This window comes from Colletotrichum truncatum, assembly GCF_014235925.2.
Source record: "Colletotrichum truncatum strain CMES1059 chromosome Unknown Contig_0004, whole genome shotgun sequence".
NCBI classification, from domain to species: Eukaryota; Fungi; Ascomycota; class Sordariomycetes; order Glomerellales; family Glomerellaceae; genus Colletotrichum; species Colletotrichum truncatum.
In genome coordinates this window covers 3,954,833-3,981,051 of record NW_027222401.1, presented here as the reverse complement: position 1 = coordinate 3,981,051, position 26,219 = coordinate 3,954,833, and the positions used below count along the sequence as shown (strand labels likewise).

Here is a 26,219-nt window from a genome sequence, read left to right as displayed (position 1 = left end):
ATTGGAATTGATGTTTTGTTTGGTGGACTTGACTGCCAAAGTCTCATGGGTCGGTAACTTCGTCAATTGAGTGCCCTTGTCTATGGCATAAGTCTGAACTGCTCCCTTCTGGAAGTCGGTTTTTCAATTGGTAATTGTCACCATGAGGTACTGGGCTCATAACTGTCACGCAGTCAATTTGCCCACCACTTATGGGGTAAAAAAAGATGCTTCCATTCATTAGAGACTGTCTAGGGGTTATTGGGTTGATTATATAACCGTCTATTCGGTAATTACCGATTTGAAGGTTTTCATGCACAAAATGACATCCCCGTTAGTTTTATATGGGAAACAATAGCCGGGTGCATGGGTTGAATGCATGCCCCGATATATGCAGTGGTCCGTGTGACACCTTGCTTACGAGACCTAGACCAACAATACTATTGCTGCTTATGAGATCTAGACCAGCGATACCACTGCTGCTTATTGCAACATTACAAAACATATCACGGTCATCAAAGCAGAAAAGTCGAAATCCAAGCACGTACTAGTTATACCAACAAGGGGATGTAGGCATAGTAAGGCGGCGAGGTCAGGATATAAAATGCTCACTAAAAGCAGCACTTGCTTTTTTCTTTCCCTCACTGCATTGTCACTACAGATTCCCGATCCATCACCATGCTTCTCTCCAACATTATTACCAGCACCGCTTTGCTCATCTCCCTCCCTGGAGTCTCAGCTTATAGCACCAAAAAGTTTGAATGCATTCCAGGACGGCGCGTTTCTGCAGAGGAACAAGCGATCAACTTTTCCAACTTCGTTCAAACACTGTATATTGAAAAGAACGTCTCCCGTGCCTTCAACGAACATGCCCTCGAATCTTACATTCAACACAACCCGCTCATGACATCGGGCAGACAAACTACAATCGACTTTTTATCGTCAGCATTTCCGGGTTGGAACATCACCGTCAAGCATCAAGCATTTCAAGATGACATTGGCTGGATTCACTGGAAGTTGGAGGGATACGGAACAGCGAGATACAATGCTGTGGTAGATGTCTTCAGGTATGAAGATGGCTGCATTGCCGAGCATTGGGACGCAATTCAAGCGGCTCCTGGTGAGGACCGCGTCAACCCTCTCGAATTGATTTGAAACTCCTCGAGGCAGGCGTATTGCGCGTCAGTTGTGGCTACCAGCATCGAGAATCGAGGGTCAACGTTTCGACATAGCAGATTCCTTAGTCATTGTACATACATACACGGTCTGCGCTATTATTATCATTCAAAAGAAAGAATGTGTATCCATAAGCTGAACTTCTCGCAAGGACACGTCCTAGAAACTCTCGAAGCATGGAATGGAGCCCAAAGAAGCCCAGCAGAAGGCAACACACCTCGAGTGATTTTCGTTGGCAATGGCTTAATGAACACAACAATGGCCTGTGGTATGAGAGGATGCTTCCAATCATGATGCCGACGAAAGGGTGGCAGAGTTTTAAGGGACATGTATGTGTACTCAAAGAAGCCACTAGGAAACGTGGGGATTTACTGCCCAGAACATTTGACTCTAGCTGAGCGCCGCAATAGTGTACAGATTGCTCAATCCAAATATTTTCCGAAGGATTGCAATGATCATTAGGTGTTATACACATGTATTCAATGTAAAAGCTGTGCATGACATTATGAGCAGTCAGTCAATGAGTCTCGCCAATCGGAAGTTGACTAACGCTGTATGTACTAGGGAAATATGAATGAAGCTGAATTTCACAACTCTAATAAAATCGACTCAACTTGAGATGTCACAGCAGTTGCACAATCTATCATACGGTTGTATGTAGGTCACAGCGGGACTTAAATAAATTCCCGTCCTCATGAAAGCTTGCACGAGCGTCATAGATTTCCACTTGCAAGAGCTGAAATTCTCTGAGACCTCGCTCACACTAATCGGGACCGAGCCGGCAATCTTGTCAGTCTCAGGGCGACAATGAAGGCAACTTCTATCGAGGAACCAAAACTATCTAATGGCTGTAAGAAAGGTTTACATGAACTGGTGTCAGAAATGTCACAACACACTAGCGATACGAGCTATTGACAAGATGCTTCGAAACACGCTTCGAAACACATTAATTCTCTGTGTAGCATTATACTAAGACAGCATTAGGTGCGCGAGTAAGTCTCATCACTCTATGTAACGGCAATTAACTATTCCTTCACTAAGTTTCTCAAACCGTAATCCAACGCGTCCTGCACTACTAATAGACATAAATAAAGTTAGGGTTCTCCTTGTCCGTCATATCTGTGAAAGCAGTAGCATTCAGCTCGTCGGCAATGTAGTTGCCGCTTGCACGCAACGCCTCGCGCTGCTTCTCCTTGCGCTTGTTCTCCCAGATAAAGGCATAGCGGAAGACGAAGAAGAGACAGAACTCAATGCAGTTTGCAACCAGAAGCGAGCCGATGCCAAGGTGGTATGAAGGAGCTTGGTTGGTCTTGTAGAAGAATGGGCTAGCAATGTTACCGATGCAAGCGCCGAACCAGATCATTCCGGAAACAATCATCTTCTTGGACTGCCCACCAGTGTTTGAGGTGATGAGAGAAAGAGATAGAACGAAGGACGCCTGGTAAGAGCCGGTAAGATAACTAATGATGTGTTAATGAATGCCTGTGTGTATGAGGTAAGTCAAGTCAAGGACAAACTCACAAGCAAATCAAGCGGCCAACGTAAGCATTAGCCGGCGCCAGAAGGAAGCCAAGAGCGCCTCCGATGGTGGGCAGCATGAATAAAGCGCAGACAAGCGTTCGGCTGTTGGGGGGCAGGTACTTGTTCGCCAAGGCACCAAGACCGATCCAAATGACGACAAGCGCGCCTTGGGGAATGCCAAGTAGAGCCGTCTCGAGCGTCCCGAAGCCAAGGCCTTTAATGACCAGGGTGGAAAAGTTGGAGATGCCGCCGTTGGGGATGTTGGCCATGAAACCCAGCAACGTGAAGAGCCAGGTCTTGTAGTCGAGGAAGGCCTCCTTGATCTGGCCCCAGTTGATTTTGCGCTGCTCGATACCTGTCTGGTTGCGGCGCATTCGGGCGATCATAATAAGCTTCTCTTCATGAGTGAAGCCCCAGATCGTGCGTGGGGAGTTGGGGAGGCAGAGGACGAGGATGATGGCCCAGAAGGAGCAAAATGCGCCGACAACCAAGAACTCGTAGCGCCATGATGCCAGGGCGCCTTTGATGTTACCAATACCGTAGCCTATTCTCTTACTGTCAGTTTACAATCAAAGGTAGAAAACCGCACATGGGCACGAACCGATAAGACCTCCGCCGGCAACTCCGATGCCGTTCCAGGCATACCACGCCGAAATTCTCGACGGCTGTTCGCTTCTCGTGTAATACATAGAAGTTATAAGCATAAATGCAGGGTCAGCAATAGCCTCGAAGGCTCCTGAAAGAATTCGGAGTGATAGGAGCCCGGCAAAGTTCTTCGCGGCGGCTTGGGCCATGAGGAGGGCACCCCACATGAAGATGTTGAAGGACAGGTACCATGCAGGACGGCAGCGCTGCATTATCAGGTTGGAAGGGATAGCCCAGACAAGCCAACCGAAGTAGAAACTGCTTGACAGCCAAGAGTACTCGTCGCCTTTGAGGTCGAGACCTTCTTTAAGTCCGAAGATGGCAGCGTATGATCTAGTACATCAACTGTCAGTTGAGAACAGTGACTATTAACAAGACATCGGTAGAAACGCACAGTGTGGTCTTGTCGACATAGTAGAAAAAGTAGCAGATTCCCAGCAAAGGAATTATTCGCATGTCCAACTTGCGGACGAGCCTTTTCTCCTCGGCCTGGTCGATAGACTCATCGTTCGGATACCGCGCTAGGGCCTCGAGGTAAATCTCCGGGTGCTGCTGTTGAACGTCCTCGCCCTCAACATGAGGCTTGTGAAGGTCCTGCTCAACGTGTTCGACATCGCTGTTGCGGCCCTTGGCATCGGCCAAAGCCGAGGCGTTGTCGGCCATGGTGGTTTGCTAAAATTGACAAGATGACGGCGAACGGCAAGCAGTCAACACAAATATGATGGTATCCAGCTGAGTTTGAATATTTTGGAGATGACAAAACCAACCCACGAAGAGAAAAGAGGTGTAGTCGAGGGAATTGACAGCGCGGGATACCCTTACTCAAATATTTCGTATTTTTGGGAACAAGCGCTTGTAACATCCTTAAAATGCCCAAAGGCTGCTTTTACCGATCATTCGGTTTTCGGTCAACTCCCGTCGGAGATCAATCTTTGTGGCGCTCCTTGGGCTTGCTGGACAAGCCAAGCAAGCTTTCGCATCCTCCACACACCGTCCACCCTTCCCCACGGGACCAGTCACATAATGGCGTAGGTGACGGGTCCCTGAGTCGTGTGTTGGACGCGGGGTACGTGGGGATCTGCTAAGCCGAGTAAGTGGACGTTAGCACCGGACATCGGAGCGTTAACAGGCTGCTTTGTCGGCTGCAATGTCATGATAGGAATTGTATTTCGTGTGTCAATCAAGCTGGAATTTTGGTAAGTACGAAATCCTTTGGGACTTTCTGTCTTGCCATCTCGGTTTCGCTTTTGCTTCCTTTTGCAGACTTCAAGATCAGCGCTTCTGATTGCCTGTTACGTGCTTCCAAGCTCTTGATAATCAAAGGTCGGATAGCGTCCACTCCACTATCGCGGGGTTCCCGCCGCTTTCTCGCGTCTCCGGCTTACTGCCCTTGGGGAGAACTCGTGGAGCAGGCCGGGGGTGTGGGTGAAAGCCCACACTATTGCGGGGTGCCCACCACGCAGTACTAGTTTATGAAGGGCGCGATGATGTATTAACAGACGGTTCACGAATTCTGACTGGTGGAACATAATTGTCCGTCTTCCTTCCGGAAACGGGGCCGGGTAGTGAGGCTCAAGGCCAAGACCGGGACTTTGCTTGGCTTCCACCGTTTGTACTTACAATTATCCTATCCAGCAAGTCGGTATCAGGACTGCAAATCCAAATATGGTGATATTCGCCTAGGAGATAGAAGAACCGATGTCATTAATCTTGGTCTGATCACGGCTTCTTATTACCCTCCATCGCCAAATCTGCAATTTCTGAAGTTGGCAATGGTCTAGGAATCAGCAACAGAACTACGAAATAGGCCACCTTACACAATCGATTGAAGTTCATCCTTGCAGATTTGTTTCGTAGTCCCGAAGAATATGCTTACCCTAGTGTACTGCCGACTGCCTGTTATTTGTGACTAAATTGATAAATCCCGGGATCGGACCCTGCAGGATGGGGACACACACGCGTGTAAGGAATCCAGGTTCTTGGAACACGCAATCAGCTCGTTATTACTCAGGCTAACAGCTTCTTTTGATATTGAGCGGGTCCAGTGCGTCTTTTTCGGCACGATGATCATTGCATTTGCAGGGTTGTAATGCGAAGCGTAACACAAAATCGTACAACCTTTTATTTCTCCGAGGCCTCCTCGTGTCCCAAACAAATTTGCATATATCTAACCTCTAGCTAGTTTAGTGCCATTCTTACTAAGACGGTCAAAAATCTTTGAAGAAGCGTTGGCCCCTAAACGGAAGGGCGGCTTTTCCATATTCGTACCATTGGTGTTGGGGCCCAGAATCCTTCTCGTCACGATAGTTGGCTGCCTCCTTGGCTGGTGTCTGCCAGCACTGCTTCCCTAGTTCGAACTTGAGTATTTCATCATACATAGTGTCTATGAGCTGTTCTCACGTTTGGTGAGCTTTTACTCCCGATCCCAGTCATTTACGCTAGCGTTGCCCCCTGAAAGCCACATGACAAAATGATGGGATGTGGATTTCTTGCGATAGCCAAAACCATCCCACACCGGGTCCCGAAGTAGTATACTAAAGAAGGTTCAACAAAATTGGGTACTGTGTATATATAGTGCGGGAATCATTTACACACTGCTTACAAACGCTGGCTAACATCTGTCTTATCACCTAAATCAGCAAATAGATCTATGTATTTACCATCGCTTCTTTCTCTTCGGAACATCTACCTATTGCTTGCACTCTAATAACATTCATCTTAACTATTAGCGTTTCGATATGTAAACTTACTAATATGACTTCACAACCTCCCAAAGCTTCGGAGCTGAAGAGTAACAGCGTCGTGCCGTAACCAGCACTTAGCATTTCACGAAGCCTGTGCTATCATACAGATTACATGTTTGGAGAGTGCACCTCGGGTCTGAGAATGTAAAGAATTATGACAAGGTGAAAGCTGAGTGTCGATGATGGGGTCAAACATGGGCGGTTGGTCTACGACGTACAGTGGGTCGAGTTAGTACTTGTTGAGTTTGTTTTCATTCCGAAAAACCCGTTGTCCTGTCTGGTCCGTGAACGATTCGTCGAACATAACTCATGTGTTCATAAAAGACGAACTTGGACATTTTATCAAAAGTACCTATCAATCTACTGCGAGTACACGCCACTGGCCTGGCAGAGATTGGATGGAGCCCTTGCTGCTTAATAGAGGTATGTTATGTTTTTTATAGCTAAGGATGAGCAACTGACTTCTCGACCTAGGATCTAATCTTGCGCGATTATCGCCAAGTTTGGTCTACCGAAGTTGAAATGAAGGTCTGCAATGATCTCGCAGCAGCTGCTTCAAGTGGCTTGCAGGAGGGTAACTAGGAGACGCCGACTACAACCAACGCGCTGGTCAGTGAGAATGAGACGGAGAAGAATAAAAAAGAAGGCTAACAATACACCAGCATCTACCGGTCGCCCAGTTTTCAAGACATGGGATCTTTTACCTTTTATCTGTTTCTCCTGCTGGGGTTATCTAACGGACGTCTCTAAGTTGCTATGCATCAACCGCTGGTCTAACTCTACCAAATAATCTGATACGTGATTAAACGAAAGCTTAAGGAGAAGATACTAAGGGCAATTCATCAAGCAATAAGGCATATAAGCCGTCGAAAAACAAAATCCGGAAAACAGCAAACAAGACAGGGCCTAGTCCGACAGGCGGCATACCTAAAAAGCCTAGAAAGCCTGCCCATCAGTTCTTCTCAGTCATTCAAAAGCAAGACTTTGTGTTGGCTACTTATGTTGAGACCCGATATCACATGTTAGTTCTTCTGAAAGAGGTAGATTGCGAATATCGAAGTCAATAGACCCGCCGAGACACGTTGATCCCATGCTTCAAGGTGTCAGTCTTTCTTACTCATTTCTGATGTCAACCGACAGTTGGGTCTAGTACTTCGTTTTCTCCCCAGTTACAACTTCATACAGCTAATAGTCTACTTTTTTTCTTTGAAAGCAGAATCTTCTGCCACGACTACCATTTTTATTTAACGCTTGTTGAAGAACAGGCGTTAACTACCTCGGGTGCAGACCCAGCAAATGTCAACAGACCCTTTACACCAAGAAGGTTTATGTCATGGGTAACTGGCATAAATACCAATTAGTATATCATCATTATTTGAATAATATTTACGAGTCGTGAAGTGTCTCTTAGTAAGGTTCTGTTGAATAGTGTCTGTTGTTGGGGCGTGACTGACTCGAACTGATAGCTATGTATGACAACTTAGCACAGACAAAAGCAACGAATATCCTTTGCATTCTGCTCTCTAACCTCATAAGGCTATGCGATTACTTTTCTGTACGTTCTGTTGTGGCACGATGGCTTCAGGCAGAGTCAGCATGTGTGACATTGGGCACAGGTAACCTGGGAGGAACCAAAAGAAAGTAATAAGCGCACGAATAGCAGGACTGCCGAAGCATAGTGGAGCCTGGATCGGCTATTCCCCTACACATAATCGGTTAGATACGGAGTAGAGCCCGAACGGCCTCTAACATGGCGGGATTTAGCATCTTACCTTGTTAATCGTCTGCACCGGGTGCATGACGTCTTCTACGGGTTCGCAGATCTTGTTCCATTTGCGTTAAGCTTTCCCACTGCCAAACCCCAAGTCTACTCCGAATGCTGTATTTTGACAGGTCCAAGTAGAGCAAAACCTCTGTACCATCCTGTAATTGGTGATCCTCTGCATAGTCGCTTCGCAATCTCAAATGGTATAGGAAGGAAACAATGAGTGAAATCTCACTTTGGCTCAACATTTGAAGACACCTCGAGTAACCATGAATCCGGCTGATGAAATGATACATTGCCATTCTTTCTTTTTCAACGACTCATCGGGACCTTTCAATCCGACAGACCTGCAGAGCCCCGCTCACGTTGTTTCCACACGCACCAACAAACCAGGTTTGCACACCTTGGCAACAGACGATGGCTTCCCCGCATCCTTATTGGTTTCAGTCGCCGTCATCGGGTTTAAAATTTTTACAATAGAGATCATTCATAAATATTACTCATCTTTTGTTTCTTCCATTTCTCATTCTTATATGCTCGCAAAATCCCATTCGTTTCAAAACAGTGTGAATATAACTCACCTTACAATCCACGCAGGCTGAGTGCGAGCCTTGTAATCATGTCGTCTTCTGGAGTTGCCAAGCTTTCGGGCCGGCTTGGCAAATATAACGTTGCCAACAAGCTTTACAAGAGCTCGCTACTAAACACAGTATGCTTAGTGGCGGGTATCTCCATCTTCTTTTTCGGCTATGACCAAGGATTGATGGGCGGCGTCAATACCGCACGCGACTATGCAGAACTAATGGGCTTCGGTCATTGGGACGAAGAGGAGCAACTCGTCGTTGTTGATAAACCACTCCTCCAAGGAGGAATTGTAGGTAACACCGTTCTGTTTTCTGGTTTACTAGCTAACTCTCTCCATCAGGTTGCCGTTTATTATCTTCCTGGAACCCTGGTAGGATGCTTTTTTGGAGGCTGGTTTGGCGACCGCTATGGCCGCATCACTACTATCGGCGTCGCCTGTATCTGGTCCATCTTGACTGCAGCTTTGCAATCTGCAGCGCAAAACTCAGATTGGATGTTTTGTGGTTCGTATAAGCTATCGGATGTCTTGTACTTTTTGAAAACAGTAATTGACGGTAACAACAGCACGAGTCTTGAACGGTATTGGCACAGGCATCTTGAATGCCATCACACCCGTCTGGGCCACGGAAACGGCTGCCCACACTTCTCGTGGACAGTTTGTCGCGATTGAGTTCACTCTGAACATTTTCGGTGTGGTTGTCGCATATTGGCTGCAGTTGTAAGGTCATAAGTAGAGCCGCCGAGTGGAGAGCTACTAACAGCAAACCAGTGGTACTTCAAAGTACAAGGACCCGACATCGTCGTTCATCTGGAGATTTCCAATTGCCTTCCAGATCGTTCCTCTCATTGTACTTTTCGTCATCATCTGGTTCATGCCTGAGTCACCCAGATGGCTCGTCAAGGTTGGCCGAGAAGAAGAAGCCCGTTTCATTCTGCAGCGTCTACGAGGAACCGAGGGGGAAGACGCCCAACTCGCCGAGTCAGAACTTCAGGACATCATCAACACCAGAAACATGGAAGACAAGACATCGAAACAGCAGAGCTATTTTGCAATGTTCTTTGGCATTGGCTCAGGTAAACTCCATACTGGTCGCCGGGTTCAGCTCGTTATCTGGCTTCAGATTCTACAAGAATGGATCGGCATTGCGGGAATCACCATTTATGGTCCAACAATTTTCACCATTGCCGGCATTAGCTCTGAGCAACGCCTTTGGGTCAGTGGAGTAAACAATATCACATACATGGTAGGTGTCATCCCATGTGAACTGCTTCCCATACGGATGGCTGAACAATCTAGTTTGCAACTCTGATTTGTGTTTTCACACTGGACCGTATTGGGCGTCGCTGGACGTTATACTGGGGCTCGGTCGGTCAAGCGATTTGCATGTTCTGTGCCGGTGGCCTCGCCCGCGCAACCCTTGACGCTTCTCCCGGCAACCGGGCTGGACTAGGTGGCGCCGCAACCTTTTTCGTTTTCCTCTTTACAGCTATTTTCGGAGCCACGTGGCTTACTGTGCCATGGCTTTACCCTGCTGAAATCTTTCCCTTGCAAGTACGCGCCAAGGGAAATGCTTGGGGCGTAGTTGGGTGGTCGATTGGTAACGGCTGGACGGTAAGAAGACTTACTCCCTGAAGACCATGAACTATGTCCATTAACAAGTATTATCGCAGGTCCTCCTGTTACCGACCATCTTCGACAAACTTAACGAGAAGACATTATACATCTTTGGCGGTGTAAATGTTGCCTGCATTTTCATCGTCTGGGCGTTCTATCCCGAATCAAACCAAAGAACACTGGAGGAAATGGATCTAGTTTTTGCTAGCGACAGCATATGGACTTGGGAAGCTGAGAAGAACTTTGCCAGACTAAAGGCTGAGAACCCTGATTTAGTTCAAGCGGCAAAGGCAGGACATGGGGCTGTTGATCCTGAGACTGGTATTTTGTCACGCGGGGGGTCTTCACATATTTCTGATGGTGAGAGACAGACACAACATGTCGATCCGGATAAGAAGTAGGAGCATTCAATTCGGAGGCTTCAAGAAGCGCTGCCGAAAGGCGAGCTCTGGTCAAGAGTGTTGTTTTCAAAATGTCTGAAAAGACGTATGGCACACGCGCACCATCTGTTGAAAAGGAGAAACAGGATTTCTGTGGCGGAGTGGATAGTTAGTATTCTCAGCAAAAAATTAATGAATTAACCTCCGAGACAATTTCTGCCAGACTTTCAGGCCAAACCTAAGCTGTCAGTCGTTTGCTGGAGTTCAATTCGACTTTGTAAATGCCGACAACTAGACAATCGCACTGCTTCGAATTTGAATCTCGTACATGCTATAATCCAAGTCTGCCATTTTTCTCAGGTTTAATGGTCTCCGTCCTTCATCTATTGACTAGGTGCTGGTATTTGAGAGCTTGGCAGAATATTCTAACAAGTGATTCTTGTTGCCAAGAGTGATGCGATGCGTCTGCCTGAAGACCTGAAAGTCACTTGAGGCGGTGTCCCGAAAATTGATCATAACATAAGTGCTGGTAAGCACTGAAACAGAGTTGAAATCAATTGGGACCGTTGCTACTAATATATAATTTAATATGCTCGGTGGAGATAATGTACTAGCGATCATCCGCGGGGATTATCTACATCCATTTGAAGAAGATGCAAGCCCCTCATTCCTCCATCAACCCCGCGCAACGGGCTTCATCACAGGAAATTCCCCCAATCAAGAGCAATTCCACTTGAGAAGAGAGCTTGTCTCCGTCAACCATGCCCTCTATTGACCCGACTTCGACGCTATTATTCCTTAGCTTGAGCCAGTATAAATACATGCCATGACTCAAATATCCGCATCTCCTAGCAGAAAAAGGGAAATTCCTTGGGCAGACAGAAAAGCTCAGGTTCAGAGCTTCCTTCTCTCAAATCCAAGACTTCGTGATGTATACCCTCAATTTGCGGTCACTTCCCACCGCCATTGGGGCACTTTCAATACTTCAATGGCTTCATCCTGTCGCTGCTGTACCTCCACCGCCAGACACCTTGTGGGGGATATCACCACCCCTCGACTATAGCGATGTTCTCTACGCAGGCTGGGACCCGATTCCAGTTGAGAAGGAAATTCAGATATATAATGGAGTAGCTGAGAATCGCACTTATGCTCACCACCCGGAGCTTTTTGCTGTCGGCTCAAACGTCTTTCTGATTTACTCCTCTGCCCCTGTGGATGAGGACAGCATGGGCCAAGACGTCTGGATTTCGACTTCAAAGGACAGCGGCCAGACTTGGAGCCCGGGTAAGAGCCTCATGCCGGCCGCATTACTTCCCAATCAGACAGAGACATACAATTGGAAGTACTGGTGCGATCGTGGTATCGCTCAGCGCGCATGGCAGGCTCTATCTTTCGTGCACTTTGAAGACGGCGAGCTATATGCAATTGGACAGTCTGGGAGCCGATGGTGTCCGGGCCGGTGGATGACGGCTGGTCGCATTGCTGTCAGGATATCTCTCGATGGAGAACCGCTTGATGATCCCTGCTGGTTGGAGAAGAACGAATACACCAAATCGCAACTGTATGTGGAGACTGTTTACGGCACCAAATACGGCATGAAGAACTGCCCTCGAGCATGTCAGATCAATGCCGTCTTGCGCAAGCCAGATGAGGCACCTGCATGGTCACCGTGGCTGTACAATAATGGACTCTACGCCGCTGACGGCAAGCATCAGATGGAGGAGCAGACTTTCGCCGTTTGGCACGATGACAGTGACTCACCTACTGGAGGATATTGGCAACGTCACTGGCGGGACATCACTACTGAAAAGGATAACACGCACTCTGTTTGGGTTGAGTACAACGAAGATGTAAACGGCGAAGGATGGTACCCGAAGGTGAAGAATCAGACCGGGAACAAGATCTACCAGACCAATATTCGTGACGCCAAGACGAAACAATTCCTTGGGCAGATCGACGGCTCTGGCGACAGATTTCTACTCTCGAATCCTCGATACAACGCCGCAGACCCTCAACGCCAGCCATTGACACTTGCTGTCTCGCGAGGGAAGGATCAGACGTATAGAGCAATTGGTGTCTTGCGTACCAATGCGACAAAGGAGATTGTGCCAGATACCAGAGATGGAATCAAGAATCGTGCGCATGGATTCAGCTATCCAACTGCTGTGCAGGTGGGTGACAAGTTGCTTGTCGCCTACAGTGAGAATAAGGAAAATGTCTGGGTTAGTATAGTTGATATCGCTGCGCTGCCAAAGGAGGGGGACGGTAAGCAGTAAGATTAATTGAGTAGGAACATTGCATCAAAATAGGACATTAAAATATAGTCTTGGATAACTTTGATTCTAACTGGTTATCTGGTATCTCTCTTCGTCATTTCAATCCTTGACTCGCTCTTGGCAATGCGAATCAACACCAACGAGGAAATCAGTTGTATTTCGGTACCCCTAACGGTCGGCTCCATGGCGCTGACTGGCCATGACAGATGCTTGCCATCAATTTGCGCCACACTTTGGAACTTTTGCTGATCCGTTTTGGCAACATAAACATCCCGTAGCGGTAGAATGACGTCGAAGACAAAGCTCGGAGGCTTCGGGCGCCGCAGTTAAGCTTAATTTTGGGGCCAGTTCGAACAAATATGTTTGATTAAGTAATTCGGATCTGGCCGCGGAATACAAATTCCCACTGTCATTAGTAAACGGCTACTTTCTGCAGCACCACTGATGTCATACATATAAAATAGAAGCTTAATTCTGTGAAAAGAATATTGTCGACAACCAATTTCACGGTATCGATTGATTACTAAGTTCATCTGTCCGACATTAGCTAACCATCCGACAACATGCCGGAACGACTACTCTTCACTGGCGCGACTGGCTTTGTGTAAGTTGAACAAGCAGGGAAATATTCCAATTGCATAGTAACTAATACTTAATATAGCGGCGGCACAGTCCTCTCACAGCTGCTCAACTCTTCTTTTCCGGAGATCAAAAACTTGCAAATCACTGCGCTTGTTCGAAAGCAAGAACAAGTTGATCTTTTGAAGCAGAGAGGTGTAAACGCCGTCCTGTTCAACGGACTGGATGACTCTGAACAGCTGAGAAAGGCGGCCAGCGATTTTGACTATGTCATTCATGCCCCAACTGGCTTTCATACCAGTTCGGCCGTCGCACTCATTGAAGGCCTAGGAGAGAGGAAGAAGCAGACTGGCAAAGAAGTTCACTTCATCCACGTAGGTAAATGTGACTCTTATCGCCAATTCATACCTAACTATCAGCATAGACATCCGGGACCTCCAACCTTGCCCAGCGCACCATAACCAAACCAGCCGGTGAGGTTCATGAATGGTCCGACAAAGAGAAAGTCTTTGAATTCGAGGAACAGAAGGAGGCGGAGGAAGCATATGCGCAGCGTACGACCGACATCGCTGTTGTAAAGACAGGAGAGCGTACAGGTGTCAAGACGTACATCATGATGCCACCGACCATCTATGGTCGAGGAACCGGCTTCTTCAACCAAGGGTCCATGCAGATCCCCAGCATCATTCGTGCATCCATACAAGCTGGTGTCCCGCGATATGTTGGTGACGGCACGTGCCGTCTTGGTCATGTCCATGTCACGGATCTCGCGCTGCTATATGAACTGATCTTGAGCAAGGTCTTGGCCGGTGAGGAGCTTCCGTCCGGTCGGAGGGGAATCTACTTCTCCAACACCGGTAGTCACAATTGGCGCGACCTGGCGGTAATGGTGGGGAAAGCAGGCGTCAAGCTTGGTGCTTTGAAATCTGCGGAACCGGTGCCCCTAACGCTCGAAGAAGCTGCTTCTGAATGGTTGAAGACAACCCCTCAAGTTGTTGAGATGAACTATGCAGCCAAGTAGGTCCAACCCTGTTTCAGAACCCCACCGTCAAGCAAAACAGATACTAACCAGTGAAGCTCTGCGACTAAACCGGTTTTAGCTACTGAGCTAGGCTGGAAGCCTAGAAAGACGGAAAAGGACTGGGAAAACTCTTTTGAGGAAACGTTTCAGATGGTCCTTGACGAGAAGCAGCGTTAGAAATTGCCATCAGTAGGGCAATGTTGATAGAGAAATGTACTCTCTAATGCTATCATAAACCTTTGTCCGTAGTACTTAATAAACCAATGGGAGTTTTTACCCACGCTATACCTGTTCTCCAATATCGTCATAATGCCATGCTTCTTCCCTCGCTACATTTAGTATACATACAAGTTCGTAACTCCATTGTTCGCAGCAAGCATCTTGCGGTTTTGCCTTTGCAACGCAATACGCATGACCCAAGCACAGACCACCACACCGAGTGAGAAGCCGATACTGGCCAACATGGCCTTCAGGTATCTTGGCTCATCGGAGTCAGGCCACAAGTAGGGAGTGTAGACACTGGCGAGGTTGCCAAAGGTGTTGCACATGGCAATGGCAACAGCCTTCTTCTCATCAGTCTGACCCAGCACGGACGCGGTCCATCCAAGAATGATGTTGTTCACGCCGTAGGTGGCGCCGACGAAGATCATAATTCCGACGTAACGGACAGTGGTGTTCAGGGTTGCCACGCTCATAGCAAAACCAGCACAGGCGATAAGCTTGCTGACGGTTGTGTGCCAGGTACGCTCGTTAAAGCGACCCGAAGAGTGCGAGACCAGGATACTGAGGATACCGGCAAGGATGTAGGGGGGGCACGTCAAAACCAGGGTGATGGTCGTGTTGTACTTCAGAGTCTTGACGACACTTGGCAAGAAGTTCTTGAAGCCGTTCGCCGACAGATGCATGTTGTCCATGAGGCAGAATACCCAGGTGCGCCAGTCAGTGCAGGCCTCGCGCAGACCCTTCCAGACACTGCTTCCGCCTTCGCGGCGGTCGGTGGTGTCATCGAAGATACGCTTGTGAGCCATCTGGCGTTGCTCCTCGGTGAGCCAGCGAGTCTTGAGAGGGGCATCGGGGAGGAGATAGAAGGCAGCCAGGGCAACGCCAATAGAAACAGCTCCCTGGATAATGAAGAGCCTAATTGTGGTTAGTCTCGTAGAAGTAATGGTATTTGATGTTTGGCTTACCATTGCCAACCTGCGAGGTTGTGCTTTCCGTCCAGACCAGCAAAGACACCGGCAGCAATCAGGCCGGAAAATGCGCTGGCCACCATGTTTCCGGTGTAGAAGACGGCCATGCGGGTAGCAATCTCCTTACGTGTGTAGAACATGCTAAGCATGTACAGCGCTCCAGGATAAAACTAGGCTAATGTCAGCTCATGCCCATCTATGCAACCCTAATCAACGCCAGTGTGGGAGATCCTTACGGGAGCTTCAGTAATGCCAAGCAAGAACCGAAAAACAAGCATCGTCTTGAAGTCATGTGCCAGGTACGTGAGGAGGGAGATGATCGACCATGCCAACATGAAGCCTGCGCACACCCTTGGTCAGAATTGAATGTATCTCATAAGGGGACCTTGGCACACATACCAGCCATGTACCAAGATGGTCGCACTCGGTTGAGAATCATGTTGGAGGGCACCTGGCCACACAGGTATCTACCGATGTTTAGTCTAGTGCGGTTGAGCTGCCGATGAAACCCCAACTTACCCGACAAACAGGATAGAAACACAGGTGTTGTACTCGCTGCCCTTGAGCTTCAAGTCCTTCGTGAGAGAGTTGAGCTTGCCATTGATCATGGCATTGCGGTCGAGGAAGTTCAAACTGGAGAACCATTCGTTAGTCCAAGCTGCCGGCGCGCGTTTTCAAGGCGATTGAGATAAACTTACAAGTACATCACCCAGAGAATGGGCTTTCATGAGCAAACCTCGTCAGTATAGGTACCGCGTGAGGGGAACGTGCCAAGACATACCAAAATGTACAGGTCAATCTTCTTGACAAGGGCGATTTCCTTGGGGTCGGTCTTGGTATGCGCACCAAACTCGTCCACCTTGCCATTCTGGTTGGGCTTGTCGACGTCGCCAAGAGAGCCAGCAGTCATGACACGCTCCATTTGGCTGACGTCCGGCTTGCCCTCCTCAGATTTTCTTGGCTCTGCCATTGTGGTGTTTCGAATATCTCCCGCAGCAAAGAATGTGAGGGGTGTTGTCTGTCGTTGGATAATCTGTTCAAACACCCGGCCGAGTCGAGGTCTTATGTTAGATGAACGAGAACCTGAGAGACCGGCTGTTAGTAAGAACGTGTTCGTCCGTGCAGAACCTTCATATATACCAAAGCAAAACTAAGCCGAGCTTCTCCCTGGTGCTCTCCGCAGTCTCCGCCGAAGTCGCGATAAAGGACCACATCTACGTGGAGCCCCCCATGGGGGAGGAGATGGGGAAGACGGGGCGCCCAGCTTTTCCGTTCGTGCGGGGTTTGGGGAATGTGACTGGGTGTTTGATTCAAACCCTGCGCTAGCCCCGACATGGTAAACCCCCCATGCCCTGTGGCTTGCAGGGTTATGTCGTATCGGAAAACCATCCTTTAACAAGGAGCCCTGCTAGTTGTGTCTTTGAAGGGCAGGTCGTTTGCTTTTCCGTCCTTGCTTGGGAGGCGACAAAGTATGGTGGAGAGGACCATGACGAGGGCTCACCGCAACGGAAAAGCACACGCGTAAAGGAGGATGGTATGTGGGGGATCAGACCAGATCTGTACTCCTATCCGAGGCATGATTTGATTTATAATTACGCCTCTCGTCCTTTCAATCTGCTCTGGCACTCTAGCCGGTCTTGCCGTGGAAAAGCATCGTCTCCGCCTTATATGCAGTCAGTCAGTCAACTAGGCACAAATCAACACTACACAAGCCGACATCTCTGCGCTAGTTCATGAACCACGTGGGGTAGTGGAACTCAAGCCGGCGACTACTGCGCATGTCAGCCTCCTCATCAATGGACATTGTCTCTTTAGGGTCACACTAAGCCGATAGGAAAACAGCTAATACCCCTTGCGAAGCTATCGTCACTATCGCGCCCTCTGACGTGAACCCACACACGGATAAACACGGGACCACTTTTCTCGCGAATGTGAGATCTAGTCCGGGAACTGTGGGCTGAAGGAAAAGCACAACCTTAATCAGAGGTCATTTCTTCTCCATGTCATATCCCTATCTAGTTCCCGAACGGTTTGTATAAGAGTCGATTGGTCTGACAATTAATCGCGTGAGGCACATGATGACGGAATTACTGGTTCAATGCCTCAAAAAAACCAATGTTTGTTCATTGTCTCGGAATTGATAATTTCAAAATACGATTGATGACCTGCCTTTCTCGCCCTCAGGGATTGACTCTTTGAAGTCGTCACGATGACCATTCGAGTCGTGGGATTGCGGCTTCGAGGGCTCATTTAACTCGGCGCAAGCCCTAGCACCTCTCAAAGGTCTAGTTTTATCTATTCTTCAACGGCATAAATGATGTGAGCTGCGATGTGTCCCAATCTAAGTCGACATGCCTTAAGGAACACACGACCGAAAATGGCAACCGCGGCTTCATTTATAGTCAAAGAACGTGAATCCGTAAGAAAACAAAAGGAGTGAATCATGACAACACGACCGCAGAAGGTCTCAAGGTCAACTACTCAGAACGTGCATGCCACGCATTCAATACAAGACGCGACAAGGTAACAGCAACATAAATGTAAATGAGTAAACACATATCTTTGGCAATGAATAGGTGATTAAGTTGAGTTGAAATCTACTTAGAGAACCGTCACCAAGAGTCCTTCCAATAGAACGGTGAACCAATGTTGTACTTGTTGCCCATCAGGGAGAATTAAAGAAGCTCTCGGCTTAGCTTCAAGGTAAACAGGAGGTTCAGAGGACGCTCTGTAGAAGTGTTCATGACCACCTTTACCTGATCCTGTTTTTCTCCACTTTGTGTAGTCTCAATGAGATTTTCTTCGCATAATGCCTCGTGTTATCCTAGTGGCGTAACATCGCTAGTTATAACATAATGATAAATTACCGACAACCCCTTGTTCCTTGCTTGACTTAACCCTATTCTTGACTCATGTACAAGGGGTCCTGCATGGCTTCGGCACACTACCGAACCATTCATAGAAAGAAGACTAATGTTGCTTGAGTGTCCAACGAAGATGTTGGAGAAGGCAAGAAAGGGGGCCGGAGGGAGGGGGCCAGAGAGGGGGTTGCACAAGTAACGACGCAAACAGCTATCAGAGAATTTCACTTTTACCAAAATTCTATGCCTTCATGTACGGTTCAATGATTGATAACAATTTTACAACGGAGGCCGCATGGGTACACAACTGTAGAGCGGAAGTCTCCAACGACGCTTACCCATATCAGCTCATTCGTTTAGGATTACTTTCATGACCATTAGTCACGGTGGCGCTAGTGTTGCGGTAATGACTGTATTTCTAACTTAATGCAAGAGTCCCACAGACCAAGTCACCGAATTCATTGATATCGTGTCACCGCTGAATCTGTGCATGATTTCCTTCATAGGTGCGTGCCTTTAACTACACTCAAAACTCGCTATGAACCATGACCTCAAAGTAAAGATGGAGCCATATCATTGCTCTTCAACCTATTGGCCCCTACTTGCACTTCCAGTAAGCGGTGCAAGCACCACCCTGGCCGCAGAAAGTGTAGTCGTACTTGCAAGAACAGGAGTTGCAAGTCTTTGGTGAGGTCGCACTAGACCTGCAAGTCTGACCACAACTGGCCTGGCGCTCCTGAAGGCCGCGAGCGGGGTTGGGAGAGAGGAAGTCGAGACCGCCCACCTGGGATGCCTTGGCGCCAGCAATTAAGGAGTTGTAGTATTCAGGCTGCTCTTTTGAAAAAGCACTTCCAGGAGAGGCATCCACGTAGACACATTGGTCGTCGACAGTGGTCGCGTAGAGCCCCTTGGGACCGGCGATTGGGAGCTCTGCGTTCTTTACGGCGAACAGAGTGTCGAAGGAAACCTCAGTGCATCCTTGGTTCTCCCACGCATCAGCGGCAGCTTGAGTAGTGAAGAAGGCAGCGGTAATGGCCGCAAGACTGAGAGATTTGGCAAACATTTTGATAGTTGTGATGGCTTTGTGATAGAAGAATGGGAATGATTTGTAGCTTGAATAAAAATGTATAGTTTAGTCTTTTAGTCCGATACAACACGACTTTAATATTGGGCTTTTTGTACTTCTTGTAAGAGCACTTATGATTCAATGTATTTTTTATTCGCAACAATCTATTGCAACCCGGCTTTTTGGTCTGATACTTCATATTCTTTCTTGGAAGTGGGAGATCTAGTTCCGTTGGAAGGTTTTGGCATGGCGCAACTGTCCAGAAAGCACCTCCTACCTTGATTGACAGTTTTCCAATTGTCTCACATGTCGATGTATACGAAAACCCTCACGCCAGTCTCAAGGCAACTGTACGTACGACAATAGGCTAAATCTAGATTGCTTCCCTATAGGTGTTGATCATTCAATCAAAACTAAACGATGGCAACATTCCTTACGCGCTGTTCAATGATAGCCAACGAATCCCGTTCGAAGGATCATGGATGGCTTCACCTCTCCGCCTAAACTGTACTCGAAATGCTACCATTGTGCCAATCTCGGCAGGAGCCTTCACAAGCGAGTTCTCCGAATCCTTCAAATTGGGACACATCAAAAGCCACTAAGCCAATGTTAGAAAGAGAGCCTAAACAGGCATATGAATCGAAAAATACAGTCAGAGCACGTTGCCTTTACCAATATCTGACTACTCTCCATTAGCCACCGGTCCGATAAACCGCTCATCCTTCTAGGTCTCCTGGCGGAGTTGATATCCCCCAGCCAGCTATTATCTTCTAGGGTCTGTCTTATAGACACAGCTCCTCAATCCTTCGCAGCCGACGTGACACAAAATTGCGGTACCCATGACACTTTGGACCATGGTTTCAAGCTATAAGCCTGACAACATCCAATAATGCTGAGGCAAGGCAAGTTAACTCGCCTATAACCCTCCTAGTCTTGTATTCTGACAGGCCTAATCTCACTACCGCGTTCGCAAGGAGCATATGGGATGGCTACCTAGCAAGAGAAATTCAACTACGCGCACACGGTTGAACGGGACGGGAGAGCGCGGGTGATGCCTTGTAAGACCCTAATACAACCCAAGTATGCAGCGTCGCAGGGAGATGTCCAATCGGGCAACTTGGACGAGCAGCGATGTAAAGAGGCTATTCTGTTTATGGCATTGGCGAGATCTATTATATGACCTGCCCCTCAATCCTTCATGTATGTTTTGCCGAAAAAGGAAGTAGCCTGTAACTCTATACTTGAAGATGCTGAGTGATTAGACCACACCGAATCCTTCTTGACTTGGCAAACCAATCTTTTAGGTTGACTTTTAATCCTTCCATAAATCGTCGTTGAAATATGACCAATGCCTAACAGAAAGCTTTCAACTGAAGCAGAAGCGCCAGGTTCAAAGACGCCCCCCAAGTTCCAAGCTTTGCAATGTTCTGGGCAGCATGCATGAGTATCGCATCTGCGTTCTCCAGGGAAATATCTGAAGATTCCAGTGCAAAGCTCAGCGTATTTTTCAACTCTGGCTTGCCAGCGACGGATAGGGCGATCTCTGTTGAGTCAAGATACGTCTTCAGTAACACTCGTTCCTCCTTGGTGCTAGTTTTGACCAACGCCCATAGAACAACGCAATTCAGAAAAACGCCTAATATGCTGTATGGAGTTGCTGTCTGTAACAGAAGGTTGTCCGTTATGGCAGTGATATCGGCAATTGCTCGACCGAAGACACTATTGACCTTGAGATTGTTTCCAGTAAAAGATTGAGGCAATCGATCACTCGATTCTCCTCGGGGTTTCAGATAGTCAGAGGTCATAAGCGGATGGCGAAGATGAAGCCTGAAGCGAGAGAGTGCTTCCTCTACGGCATGAGGCCCGCTTTTTCCGAGGGCATCCTGCAGATCCGAGATAGATATGTCAAGGTGCAGGTGAACCAGTCCAACGAGTACGCCAGATGCCCGACTAAAATATTGGTTTACTCCCCATCTATCGCCTTGACATTCATCGTCTACAGGAACAACTGCACGACCCCAATATTCGAGCGAAGCTTGACAGCCATATTAGCACTTTTTTAGCGGAGAAAGAGCTTATGACATACCGCGTATTTCTTGACGAAGATTAGAGATAGAGAACATAAGTACGTTGTCGAACCAATCTGCACTTTCTTTATTATTTGAGGAGTCGGCATCATCGTACTCATCCACCAACATTCTCGCGGTCGGCGTTGCCCAATCTTGTGAGCAGTCTAATGCTCGACTGGCCAACAAGCTAATGACAAGAAAGACTGTCCATGGATTCGCTTTGAGGCTATTAGGCGGCATGTTCATGGCTTGAAGACTCTTGGCTTTTACATAGAGCGTGATGAGCTTGATGGTTGGTGGATGAGACTCGGTTCCTAGAAGTTTACCCCATTCAGAGGCACCTGGTGCTTGCCAAAATGTTTCTTCGCAGGGGACTTGCCAGTTATGAACTTCAGATGTTGACATCATGCCCCTCATATTCAAGATGGCAGGGAACTGGGAATCAAGCATGAACACATACCAACGTAGACGTCGCCTTGATTCCGAGAGTGCCCAATCTCTCCATCTCTTCCTGGTGTCATTTATGGCGGCATCCGAAGCTTTAATGTGATGCTCTGGAAGGCGCCGAATATATGTGACAAGAGTCCCTCGGGATGCTTCAGCAATTTCAAAGGCCCCTTTGTTCCCACACCATAGTCCAGTGTAGCACATTAACGCATATGAGTATATTATTTGCGGATCTCGTGTCAACCTTCTATCCCTGCTCACAAGATCTTGAAGGTTCTGGTGGGAGCGGTAAAAAAGAAGAATTGAGAATCGTCGAGTTTGTCGTAAATGGCTGTACGTCGCGCCAATTGCTATCATGATGGAGAGCAACGCGGGAGACAACTGTTTGGTTTCAAGAGTTGGGATATGCAAAACAGGGCTCTGCTCGTAAAACCTTTCAAAGAAGAGGCCCAGAAAAACATTGGCAATTGCCAGGGAAGGCAGAATAAAGTTGTCTGAAGCCGTTCCCTTGCTCTCCAAAAAGTCTTGGATGCCAGTCCATACTGATTCATTAATGTCAAATCTTGGATTGTGATGCCTAAGGAGGTCATGGTCATGGCTGACGAAAATTGGCTGCGTTTGGCTGATCTTCTCGGATGAAGGGTTCCATGCGAAAGCCACGGCATCCTCTTTCGAAGGGACGTTCGGCGGAGAACACGGTCGTGAGGCAATATCGGGGTCTTCAGGGTTGGCGGTTGTTATCGACGTTGCAGTTGGGAGGTGACTTGCAGTAGGCTTATCAACAACTGCATAGCTTTGGATAGCCTCCGACATGCCAAGTGGATTCAGCCAGCTCCAAAGCTCACACCCATCATTGTAAGCTGGGGCGTCGTGCGTTCTGAGATATGCCGCCGAATTGCAGGTATTTGACGCTTCTCTAGCAGCATCGTAAAACTCCTGTGTGAACCACTCGCTCGAGTTGATACACTCTCCGATCTCCCATGAACGGATAAAACTTGTGAAATCGATGTCTGCATCAAGATCGACCGCATCTGATGCTACAGACGGGTCTTTCCTATCGAGTTGTACGCTTAACGTCGATTGCGTTGATGCACCTTGCACTTTTATAACTCCTTCAGGCCGATGGATCTCTGAACTGCCGGATGGGTGGCCAGGAGTCTCCTGAATGAACCGATACTCACTTTTCGCAGAAGGACGTGTTTGATCGCACACAGCTGACGATTTTTCGCCCTGTTGCCGTTGATGGAGTCGCTGGTGTTTCTTCAGCAAGTCACTTCTCGAGAACTCTCGATGGCAGATACCGCAACGATGTGCTGGGCTGCTTTGATCTAAAGTTTTTGTCACGCTTAAATTAGCCCGTTAACCCATGGCTGGATCGTCTTGATACCTACGTGATTTTTGGTGTCGTTTCAAGTTCTCGACCCGATTAAATATCCGAAGACAGATTGTACAGGGATATTCGCCAGTTCTCCTCCTTGGGGCCATACTTAGAATGACACCCTGAAGCAGTACAGGCTCATGAATGTGTTTGAAGAATCCACGGAGAAGCCGTCTCAGCAAAGGTGGACGTCCTCAAGAAACTGGTGGACACCTGTCCCTTTTAGGCTTTCCGTCCACTTTACCCCACAGAGATGGGTGGACGTACAGCCGTATGAGGATTAGCGCATTGAACTGTCGGATTTCCCGAAGGGGACGGACGATGAAAGTTGATAAACCCCAGGGAGCCGTACAGATAACTAACAGGCTCTCCAGCAGACCTTATCAGAGTACGAAGGGCTTGGTTATTTTTTTATTCCTGAGCCTTTATTTTTTCATCATTTTCACAATGGCTGCTATTAAACCAGAACTGATTGTACCCGAGAGGGTTCTATCTGCGTCAGCCAGTGCTCAACTAGACGCTGACTCGGGGATCTTGACTCTCTGTAACGATCGGCCTTCCGCAACTGCGGTGAACGCCACAATTGTTCTCGATTATGGCCGCTGTATTGGTGGACTCCCTATTTTTACCGTTGATCGTGCAAACGGCCAAGATTTAATAACACTGCAAGTTGTGTACAGTGAGACAATCGAAGGAATTGACTGCGAGACGGGTAAGGCTTCAAGTACCTTACGTTTAAGATGATAGCAGCACTGACCCAGTCACATTAGGCGATGGGCCATTCTTTCTCTTTTCTAACGCCATGGACAGCTATCGCAGTGTGTCCGTGGAAATAAAGCCGTCCGACTCACAGCAAGTTGTCAGATCTACGTTTACACAGAGATCACAGAGATACATAAAACTTGTGCTTCTCTCACCCGAGACATCCGTGGTCATCAGTAAGATTGGGATAGAGATGGTTAGGCCTCTCATAGCACCAAAAGCGTCCTTCTATTGCTCTGACGAGTCTCTCAATCTTATTTGGAAAGACGGCGTCAGGACCATAGACGCGTGCACTGTACTCAAAGGAGAAACCGCACCATCATGGGAAGTCACTGCAACAGGCACCAGAATTCCCGGTCAGCATTGGGCTCCTTGTCGCCGGGGCACTCGGTGGGGCGATAAAGAAGTCTCATTCGAGGTCCTTGCGGAACAGCGTGGCGCCAGTTGGGGCGTTCATATGGTGGCCAATGGAATCATCTTCTGTTTGGACACAGAAGCTGAAGAACTTCGTGCCTATGAGGGTTTGTCGGACCAGCCAGCTGTGTTTCCGGTGAAGAGATTCGGAAGCTGGTCTACCCATGGCATCGCCAAAAGGGGTGAATGGGTCAAGATATCCACCGTCGCAATTGGCAGCGTCGTCACGGTCACAATCAATGATCGAGAAGTCACTACAATTTCAGATGCTCAAGTGCGGCCGATACTTGGTGGCTCAGCCATCAACACCGGCTCTGTGGCCTTTGGTGGACCCAACGGATGGCGATCAGTCTATCGAAACCTGGTCGTTAAAAGCCCCGACGGAGAAATCTTGTACGAGAACGATATGCAACTCGGAAACAAGGACAGAATTCTGTCAGACTTTCAAGTAGGAACCAATGCTGTTTCCTGTATGATTGATGGTGCCAAGAGAGACAGAGCCACATTTGGCGGAGATTTGTTCGTGTCGGGCCGAGGAGTTGCCTATGCTCGCTTGGATATTGAAGCTGTTGCGGGCAGCATTAGACTGCTTGCGAGTCACCAAACAGCAGAAGGATATCTTGGTAACCTCTGTCCGATCCAAGCCCCCATTCATACTGGCGATGAACCGCCGCCGACATACGCGTTCTACTCCATAACATACGCTTTTCTGTTGGTTGTTGCCGCCAAGGATTATTGGCTGCACTCAGGGGATGACAAGTTTATTTGCGATTTCCTTCCCGCCGCTGAAAAGCTGCTCACATTTGCGGAATCACATCTGAAGCCATCCGGTCTCATAGAGGCACCTCCTGAACTTTCAAGTAAGTATGCAATGTTTAGATCACAAATCCAAGCTAATAAATCTCAGTGCACTGGTACCCTATGGGTGGTCCGATATTTGGTGCTTCTGGAACCACAAACCTAGCATACTATGACGCCTTGAATGCCATCATTGCAATGACCTCCGATGCTGAACGGAAAACGCAACTCGCCGGTAAGGCCCAGACTCTGAAGGAAAGCATCCTGGCCTGCCTTTGGAACCCAGAAACACGCAGTATCCGTATGGGTATGGCATTGCCCAGCGACGGTATCTGCCAAGACACAAACGGTTACGCGCTCCATTTTGATAGTGCTTACATTGCCTGCTGGGACGATTGCAGAGCTATCGGCCCCTGAACAGTATGTTAACATGGGAGGCAGTATTGTTGAGGGTCCGTTGGATAAGTTCGAAGTCAAGTTCCAGCGTCGGTAGAAATGCGTAGTTAAGGATCAAATATTCGAATTTCGAGCAAATCTTAACTTCCTCTCAGTTAAGTCATCGTCATATAGGGAGAGGCATATTGGTCAGCAAAATAGTCCAAAGTTCATCCATCCCTTTAGCTAAGCATAATCTCCCTTTGCTTTGCACTGTGAAAGGCCTCCTTGAACACTTTGCCCACGCCAGCCCTTTCCCACTTTTCTTCCTTTCTCTCAACGAGAAGAACATAGTACAAATCCCACTCGCTCTGCTCTCGTTCCTTTGGTATATAGTACGTCCACACTGGACACTCAGCAAGCGTAAAGCTCTTCGCCTCCGAGATGGCGATAAACTCCTGCTTCTCGCCCGCTTTGGCTGCCCATTCAGCGTCCAGCACAATTGACCCGCACCAGTCTCCCACGTCGTCCGTGATATGGTATCTAGTCAGTCCCGTCTCAGAATCCAGGCTC

The 26,219-nt window shown here is 48.0% G+C and overlaps 10 protein-coding genes across 10 annotated transcripts; 6 read left to right on the top strand and 4 right to left on the bottom strand.

Moving 5' to 3' along the window:
* Positions 1-657: 657 nt before the first annotated feature.
* Positions 658-1,134, top strand: CTRU02_207848 (uncharacterized protein; the record flags this gene model as incomplete). Its single annotated transcript, XM_036733799.1, has 1 exon — positions 658-1,134. The coding sequence occupies one exon, from the start codon at positions 658-660 to the stop codon at positions 1,132-1,134; it is 477 nt and encodes a 158-aa protein (XP_036574473.1).
* Positions 1,135-1,999: 865 nt separating this feature from the next.
* On the top strand, positions 2,000-2,128 carry CTRU02_207847 (uncharacterized protein; the record flags this gene model as incomplete). The annotated part of the gene is made up of 1 exon (XM_036733800.1): positions 2,000-2,128. One exon carries the CDS (start codon positions 2,000-2,002, stop codon positions 2,126-2,128), a length of 129 nt encoding a protein of 42 aa, XP_036574474.1.
* Positions 2,129-2,230: 102 nt separating this feature from the next.
* On the bottom strand, positions 2,231-3,984 carry CTRU02_207846 (MFS allantoate transporter; the record flags this gene model as incomplete). The annotated part of the gene is made up of 4 exons (XM_036733801.1): positions 2,231-2,615; positions 2,677-3,220; positions 3,278-3,654; positions 3,716-3,984. The coding sequence occupies 4 exons, from the start codon at positions 3,982-3,984 to the stop codon at positions 2,231-2,233; spliced, it is 1,575 nt and encodes a 524-aa protein (XP_036574475.1).
* Positions 3,985-8,449: 4,465 nt separating this feature from the next.
* Positions 8,450-10,431, top strand: CTRU02_207845 (MFS monosaccharide transporter; the record flags this gene model as incomplete). The annotated part of the gene is made up of 6 exons (XM_036733802.1): positions 8,450-8,704; positions 8,756-8,918; positions 8,980-9,133; positions 9,185-9,659; positions 9,713-10,027; positions 10,087-10,431. The coding sequence occupies 6 exons, from the start codon at positions 8,450-8,452 to the stop codon at positions 10,429-10,431; spliced, it is 1,707 nt and encodes a 568-aa protein (XP_036574476.1).
* A 908-nt stretch (positions 10,432-11,339) lies between these two features.
* CTRU02_207844 (bnr repeat domain-containing protein) lies at positions 11,340-12,686 on the top strand (the record flags this gene model as incomplete). Its single annotated transcript, XM_036733803.1, has 1 exon — positions 11,340-12,686. The coding sequence occupies one exon, from the start codon at positions 11,340-11,342 to the stop codon at positions 12,684-12,686; it is 1,347 nt and encodes a 448-aa protein (XP_036574477.1).
* A 563-nt stretch (positions 12,687-13,249) lies between these two features.
* On the top strand, positions 13,250-14,463 carry CTRU02_207843 (nad dependent epimerase dehydratase family protein; the record flags this gene model as incomplete). The annotated part of the gene is made up of 4 exons (XM_036733804.1): positions 13,250-13,290; positions 13,348-13,639; positions 13,690-14,282; positions 14,343-14,463. The coding sequence occupies 4 exons, from the start codon at positions 13,250-13,252 to the stop codon at positions 14,461-14,463; spliced, it is 1,047 nt and encodes a 348-aa protein (XP_036574478.1).
* Positions 14,464-14,621: 158 nt separating this feature from the next.
* Positions 14,622-16,446, bottom strand: CTRU02_207842 (major facilitator superfamily transporter; the record flags this gene model as incomplete). The annotated part of the gene is made up of 7 exons (XM_036733805.1): positions 14,622-15,423; positions 15,474-15,646; positions 15,713-15,816; positions 15,876-15,943; positions 15,996-16,109; positions 16,175-16,197; positions 16,258-16,446. 7 exons carry the CDS (start codon positions 16,444-16,446, stop codon positions 14,622-14,624), a joined length of 1,473 nt encoding a protein of 490 aa, XP_036574479.1.
* A 2,489-nt stretch (positions 16,447-18,935) lies between these two features.
* CTRU02_207841 (uncharacterized protein) lies at positions 18,936-19,400 on the bottom strand (the record flags this gene model as incomplete). The annotated part of the gene is made up of 1 exon (XM_036733806.1): positions 18,936-19,400. One exon carries the CDS (start codon positions 19,398-19,400, stop codon positions 18,936-18,938), a length of 465 nt encoding a protein of 154 aa, XP_036574480.1.
* A 1,355-nt stretch (positions 19,401-20,755) lies between these two features.
* CTRU02_207840 (C2H2 type zinc finger domain-containing protein) lies at positions 20,756-22,732 on the bottom strand (the record flags this gene model as incomplete). Its single annotated transcript, XM_036733807.2, has 2 exons — positions 20,756-21,438; positions 21,490-22,732. The coding sequence occupies 2 exons, from the start codon at positions 22,730-22,732 to the stop codon at positions 20,756-20,758; spliced, it is 1,926 nt and encodes a 641-aa protein (XP_036574481.2).
* Positions 22,733-23,744: 1,012 nt separating this feature from the next.
* Positions 23,745-25,688, top strand: CTRU02_207839 (alpha-l-rhamnosidase; the record flags this gene model as incomplete). The annotated part of the gene is made up of 3 exons (XM_036733808.1): positions 23,745-24,009; positions 24,068-25,333; positions 25,381-25,688. 3 exons carry the CDS (start codon positions 23,745-23,747, stop codon positions 25,686-25,688), a joined length of 1,839 nt encoding a protein of 612 aa, XP_036574482.1.
* Between the last annotated feature and the right edge of the window lie 531 nt (positions 25,689-26,219).